At 41.9% G+C, this 7,173-nt stretch overlaps 1 protein-coding gene across 1 annotated transcript; it reads right to left on the bottom strand.

Moving 5' to 3' along the window:
* Positions 1-714: 714 nt before the first annotated feature.
* Positions 715-6,697, bottom strand: EPGN (epithelial mitogen). Its single transcript, XM_063126407.1, has 4 exons — positions 6,682-6,697; positions 3,198-3,318; positions 2,587-2,739; positions 715-832 (listed from the first exon to the last, which is right to left on the bottom strand). Exons 1-4 carry the CDS (start codon positions 6,695-6,697, stop codon positions 778-780), a joined length of 345 nt encoding a protein of 114 aa, XP_062982477.1. The 3' UTR covers positions 715-777.
* Positions 6,698-7,173: the final 476 nt, after the last annotated feature.

The raw sequence follows: 7,173 nt of genomic DNA, 5'->3' as shown, positions 1-7,173 counted from the left end.
CCACAATGGTGTGCTGGTGGACTGTCCATAAGGGATTCCACACGTCGTACTGAGGCCGCTTCCATGCGGCCCCAGTGTGACCCCAAAGCGATCGTGTAACTTGCCTGGTGAAGAGACGAGGAAGAGGTGTCCTTGCCGCCGCCGCCACCCACCTACCTCCTCGCCAGCCGGGACGGAGAGCTCGAGCCGGCCGGCGAGGAGGTAGGTGGGTGGCGGCGGCAAGGACACCTCTTCCTCGGCTCTTCCAAAGGCAAGTTACACGATCACTTTGGGGTCGCACTGGGGGCGCATGGAAGCGGCCTCAGTATGACGTGTGGAATCCCCCCAAGTCTCCCTCCCTGTGTGTTGGCCAGTCAAAATGGCAGCTGTTTGTATTGATAGTGCACAAGCTTTGAATGCAGAAGGTCCCATGTTCAATCTCCGTGTAAAGGGGACTCAGACAGCAAGACACACCTCCTACCCTCCACACACAAGTTTACTCTCTGCCCAGGACTCTACAAAACAACTACCAATCAGAATAGACAGGGCTGGACTGCATGGACTGAGTAGACAGAACTGGACTAGTTTTCAGTCAATATAAGGCAGCTTAATATTGCATCTGGCCCACTGTATGTGATCTCTGCAGCATTCTTCTCAGAAGCAACTGTTAAGACAGGGGAGAATGGTTTTTTTGAGCCCTCACTTTATAAAGCACTGGCATCAGCAAGCATTTTGCTGGCTCTGGTAGAGATTTGGTTTCAGCCTCTCTGAATTAATGCGGAAATGCCCAGAAGACCTTCAGAGTGCTGTCTTCTCATGGCAGACTTTGCAGGAAGATTGGAGTTCTCTGTACCTACAGAAGACAACACAGTGTGAACAAAATTAAGATCAAGTCATTTTAGTCATTTCTGAGTATGGCAAGCATTTAGAGTTCATTTTCATCCTCTTTGAAAATACAAGAAAACGGTAGCAGAGAGAGGCTCGTGTTTTGTAATAAACGTACTAGGGAATGGGTGTACAACCCTTGGCTAAATGTGGAATTGACATGGCATCCAAGCTGTTTTGGAAAAAGCTTGTCTGTTTTCTGAGAATCCCCTCTTGGTTTGTAATGTTAGTACTAGCATGAGGATGCCCTTATCATTTTGCCTCTGGGAGCTGCATCTCCCAAAACCAGCCACAGTGGGCCATTGCATAGAAATTCATGCCCTTCTGCCAGGCCCAGCCAGTATTTAAAATTTTGCTTTGATTTCTGTAATTGTTCAAAAGCATCTACATTTTTCAAGGAATTTCCAACTGCCTATCAAATTATCACTCATCCATATCCCAGCACCAAGTACAGATCAGGCAAAGCAATGCAAAGGCCTTCTGTCCGGGAAGCCAGAGCAACAATTAACATAGGGAATTTGGACCTCCCCCTTTAACCCAGGGCTTGCCCATGCTCACAAATTTATGCCCCAGAGCTGCCTGGTTCCAGCACTTTTTATGTTATCACCAGCGTTCAAATGAGTTCAGATTTTTATGAATCCAACCTGCAGATTCTGCAGTGAATCGGCTTTTCCTGAGTCACACGGATTCCACAGACTTGCGGGTTTTTTTACTTTCCAGAATTTTGTGTAAATTTAGCTACAAGAAAAGAGTCTTATAGCTTAAGACATGAATACAGAAAAATGTGTATTGGTGTCAGACAGAGAGACAGAAAACATCAAGGAACAGGCAAATGTAAAAAAGAAATCAAATGTTAACATCAAGCTAACTTACTGGGTAGAAGCCAGCCATACAAATTTAACTGGTCACTGCACAGACAAACTCACATGCTCAGACACACAGAACCTACACTCCAGCACAGGCTGATACAGGACATAAGTATGGATGCAGACACCTTTCATAGGCATGTGCATCCTTTTTTCAGATACTAATTTCAGCCCTAGTTAATGTTCATTGTGGTCTGAAGCTAGCCTTCTCTTAATATGAGTCTTTACAGGAACAAGGCATCTAGAACTGAACAGTTTATCATTTTGAAGGGAAGTGGGGAAGGGCAAGTCCCATTTGCCAAGTATGATCACTTTGCTGTTGACTTGCTCCTCAACAACTGGTTTCCATACCGAAAGACCTTTCCTAGGCTTTCAAAATTGCACATGAGCTTCTATTCACTGGCCTTCATGGAGGTAGTTGGGTTTTATAGAAAATGTATGATCTCAAAAATGAAAACGCAGCGCTCTCTCCGTCTCTTTCCCACCCCCACCCCCACCCGCCATACTGATTTTAAAGCTCCAGGAAACTACTATGCAATCTCTCAGCTCCTAGCATGGTGGCGTGGGGTGGGTGGGGGGAGAGATTAAGGAAACTCCTGAGCCTTGGCAACAGAATGCCTGATGCTTCTTTACATCACAGTCTTTCTACATTAGCATATCATAGGATGTGATTTATCACTGAACCTGATGGGGAGAGAGAGGAGCATACAGGCAGATCCAAAGCCTGCTCCAAATTGAAGGGAAATAATGTCCATGTAAACTTTATTATTTCAGTGCAGCAGATCGGTCAAGATGGCCTTTCGATTGTATTATAACTACGTTAGGCAAAGATATGACAAATTCTTGGCTTTCATACCTCTTTTTTATGTAGCAGTAGATTACAGTGAAAATTCCAATTAGCAATATTCCGACACCAATTCCAGCAGCAATGTAATTTTCATAGGAATACTGTGCATAAGAGTTTAACATCAAATGTTCACATCTTTCACCACTGAAACCTGTAAGACACCTATGGGGGAAAAGAAATCCTAAAAAAGGATTGCCTGGAAGATAAATCCCAATTTGCATTAGCCTCTATCTATCTGTATATCAATCAATCAAAAGAGGATGTGAATATGTCTTTGAGACACCATTGCTCCAAGACCATGAAACCAAGATACCTGAAACTTTGCATGCACCTTGAGTTTATTTGGTTTTAAAAACACATTAATTGATTTTAATTAAATGTGTCCATGTGTTTGAAGCATGCAGTACCATCTTCAGTTAGTAGGTGGCAGCCTTCCCTAACCAGTCTATAGCTTTTGCAGCCAATTACAGGTGTACAAGAAATTCATTTCAAGTCAGGTGCATTTACTTGTAGAACATAAATTAATAGTCAGATCACAGACCAGGATGTTTTCTGGTCCAGCTCAACAAGAACAAAGTTTTCATCATACAATCTAATTTGCCAGAGAATCACTTGTTTACCTGCAGGTGGGCATATTTAGTTCCTTATGAAATATACAGATACCATTAAGACAATAGCTGTTGTGCTCTTCAAGACAAAACTGTACACTTTTTAGATACATAGGATCCTCCACCACATAACCTGTTTCAAGGAATAAATAGATAAGAAAAAGTGCCATGGAAAGTAAAGCTACACTCCTATATATGTGCTTACCTGGGACTATGTCCCACTGAAATTAATGGTTATTCTGAGAAGTTATGCATAGGACTGTACTATAAAAGTCTAATCTTTTGTAGCAGAAAAGCCAATTATATAATTTAATTAATTAATTAATTAATTAATTTGTACTCCACCTTCCTACCAAGAAAAATGGCATGCAAGGAAGCTTACAATCATAACTACAACTTGATTAAAGCAACAATAAAACACATGCATTAAAACACAGTCACAAAAACAATAACAAAGTAAAAACAGCCTCCAATGCAACAGACTTACTCATATGCCAAAGGCTTGCTTGAATATAAAGGTTTTCCCCTGCTAGCAGAGGGACAGTGGAGAGAAAGCAAACCTAGCCTCCCTCAGTAGTGGGTTCCACAGCCTGGGAGCAGCCACCAAGACCTCCCTGTCTCGTGTTGCCACTAGAGCAGCCCCTCTGAATGTGGTGAAAGAAGGACCTCTCCTTTCTTAAGACCAGGGAGAAGGCAGTCTTTCAGGTAGCCTGGTTCCAAGCTGTATAAATTTTTATAGGTCATAACTAGCACTTTGAATTCTGCCCAGAAACGGACTGGTAGTCAATGAAGTAGTTGTAACAAAGGGAGTCATGTGCGCCCTGGAACTGGCTCCAGTCAGTCTGGATGCGGCATTCTGGGCCAGCTGAAGAAACAGAACAATTTTAGAAGGTAGCCTCACATAGAGCAAGTTGCAATAGTCCAAACAGGCATGAGACATCTCTAGAAATTGTCTGTGAAGCTGCCATGTCCTGTCCACATCCACGGGCTGTACAGATTGAAAAAAGTATCCATTGTAACTGGACAAGCAGGGGCCAAAGTTACATCCACTGGACCTCTGGCTTCCAAGTCAGCACAGAATGGATCAATTTTAACTTCAAAGTGCTGTGCTAGTTGATCACAGTGGGCTATCAAGTGGTCCCCCTTTTCTCTTTGCAGGCCAGAGCGTAATAGGCCTCTGACCCCCTGAAAAAGCTCCACTGGGTGACCCGGTGCTGACACAGTGGTAATGGTGAAATGCACTTCCTTCACTGCCCAAAGGTCACCCAAGGAGCTACAGAGCTGAGTGAAGAGAAACTCTTTCAACACATACTTCCCCAACCAGATGTTTTGGATGACAACCTTTATCAGCAATAGCCAATATGATCAGGGATGATGGGAGCTGTAGTACAAAAGATCTGGAGAGCACCGGGGTTGGGGAAGGCAGTGTTGGCTCCATTGTCAGTGGGTTGGTGAATCTGCTCCAAGTTTCAATCAGAGCCAGTCAGGAGTCTAAAGGAGCTACTCTGATCCAAGGTGCTGACATTGGAGCCACCAGCCTCTACTGCTCTAATTACTACCGCCCATTGGCCGTGAAGATCATCAGTGGCAGACAAAAAACCCTAAAAAGCAGGTCCCCACCACCACCAAGGTACATGCTCCCATGCATGTATCCAGGTAGACAGCAAGATGCTTTGAGACATCCCTAGTACTTAAATATAACAATGAACGCGAGGTGACAGCCTTTTAGCACTGTCATTCGTTGTATTTGTTCTATGTAGCTTTCAAGATATCCTTGTTGCTTATCTGATGCTTCAGAAAAAGGAGCAGCTGGGCACGTGAAATATTCTGCTCATTACAGTTGAGACCACTGACAAACTGCTAACCTGAGCCAGGGAAAGACCAGTGCAAAAATGAATACGTTCCACTTTTTCCTGATGTACTCGCAGTGGTGAGTGATTCGGCTAGATCTGTGGAAATACATAAGTAGCTGTTACATTACAGGGATGGCAGTGGGGCATCCATGCACAAAACTGGATCTAAAAGCAGCCACAAAACCAATCTTTAGCTATGTGCCCAATCTTTAAAGGGGAGTGCAACCCATCCAGAACCAGCTTAATTATCTAATTAATCACCGACCCCCAACACCGCTGACTTATCTGGATTGAGCTTCACTTTATTAGCCCATGTCCAGTTGATTACTGACTCCTTCAAGCTCATATCCAGGATATCCAGATTAGATATATGAGAGAGAGAGAGAGAGAGAGGTGGGTATCATAAATTGCCCCAAAGTCCAAATCTCTGGACACATCTTCCAGCTGTTTCATATAGATGTAGAAGAGCATGGGGAACAAGGCGGAACCCTGTAGCACATGTGTCAGAGTAGAGAACAATCCCCCCAGTGCTACCTGCTGGAATCTATCTGCCAAGTAGAAGCTGAACTACTGAAACACAGTTCCTCCAACTCCCATCGTAGATATGCAATCCAGAAGGATAATTTGGTAATGGTTTCAAAAGTAACTGCAGTCACATTAATCCTGTATAATGCAAGCTGGTAATTGTTTGACAGAATATTAAGAATTTCCAGAGAATTAAATTAATTGGTCAAAAATGTCTTTTTATAATGTCCTCCTGCTAATTTAAATGACCCAGTAGTTCTTTTGATGTCACATCTTACTATGAGTTGCTTCAGTAAATGTAAAAAAGGACATTCTGTACAGTTCCTAGATTGATTGCCTGGAATGTTAATTGCAATACCTCCTTGCTACTCATCAGAGAGGTTCCTGAAATCTCCTGTAAGAGGCTGGACAAACATGTTAATACCCACATATATACCTTTGCACAACACACATTCTTTTAAAAATCCTTCTCACTTACATCCTAGGGTTGGATCAAGGCACAGCCATACTTAAGAGTACATCCATTGAAATCAGTTGGGAGTTGAGCTAGTCATGACTAACTTGTTTTAAGTGGGTATACTCTTAAGTATAACTAAATCTGGATCCAAGCCATACAGACCTGGTTCACACAATATGCTGTGCCTCACTATGGACTCCATTTTGCATATTCAATCCATGACCAGGGATTGTCATGTCTTGTGAACCTGGCCTCCAAATTCACGTGACTCACCATGGTTTATGCAAGGGTTGTTTAACCCTTGCGTAGCCCACAATGTCTAGGTTTGCATGACATGCCAATCCCTGGTCAGGGGTTAAATATACCAAATGACAATCAGCACGTGCCGCAGCCACATTGAGGGTTGAGTAACCCACAATGGGCTGTCGTGTCATATCAACTGGCCCAATGTTTATCTAAAAAGGTAGTATGAAAAGTAATGACACATATATTAGTACTTCATTATCTTTAAACTACTGGGAAATACATGTCTTGAATGAATGAATTTCTCTAAGACCAATGTTTAAACTAGAACTGATTTTTTAAAAAATAGTGATTCACCTAACCTTTTAGGCTGCAATACAATACTGCACTTTGAGGCTGCAATACAATACTCACTTACCTAGAGTAAGCTCCATTGAATTCAGTGGGACTTACTTCTGAGTAGACATAGGATTGTGTTGTAAATATAAATCAATTAACACATTATCAAATTTCGAATACTGGTACTATTTTGAGATATTGAATGAAGTGTAAGAAAACATGGAATTTAATAGCAACAACTACCTCATTATTAGAAGGAAATGGCATCTTTAATATTTTTTATATAGCATTAACACACCAAAATGAAACTAGGTTTTAAAAATGTGCCCATTTAACAGGCTCATTGGTTAAAATGCTCTCACAAATTTATCAATGCATTTTTTATTAATATCCAAATTAAATTAATGAAACTTAGCAAGTCAAGTTTAAACATAGAACTATACATTTAAAATGATAAAAATTGAACAAGCCTACCTTTTAGCTATATATTAAAATCCCCAAAGCCATGCCAGTCATTAGTTCTTATGTACTAGCTTCACCTTTCTTCTTTCCAAATATTTCTGTTCTGTTC

This window comes from Elgaria multicarinata, chromosome 1 (assembly GCF_023053635.1).
Source record: "Elgaria multicarinata webbii isolate HBS135686 ecotype San Diego chromosome 1, rElgMul1.1.pri, whole genome shotgun sequence".
Lineage (NCBI taxonomy): Eukaryota > Metazoa > Chordata > Lepidosauria > Squamata > Anguidae > Elgaria > Elgaria multicarinata.
Note: the sequence above shows the minus strand (reverse complement) of the source record. Positions and strands in the feature narration are given on the sequence as shown.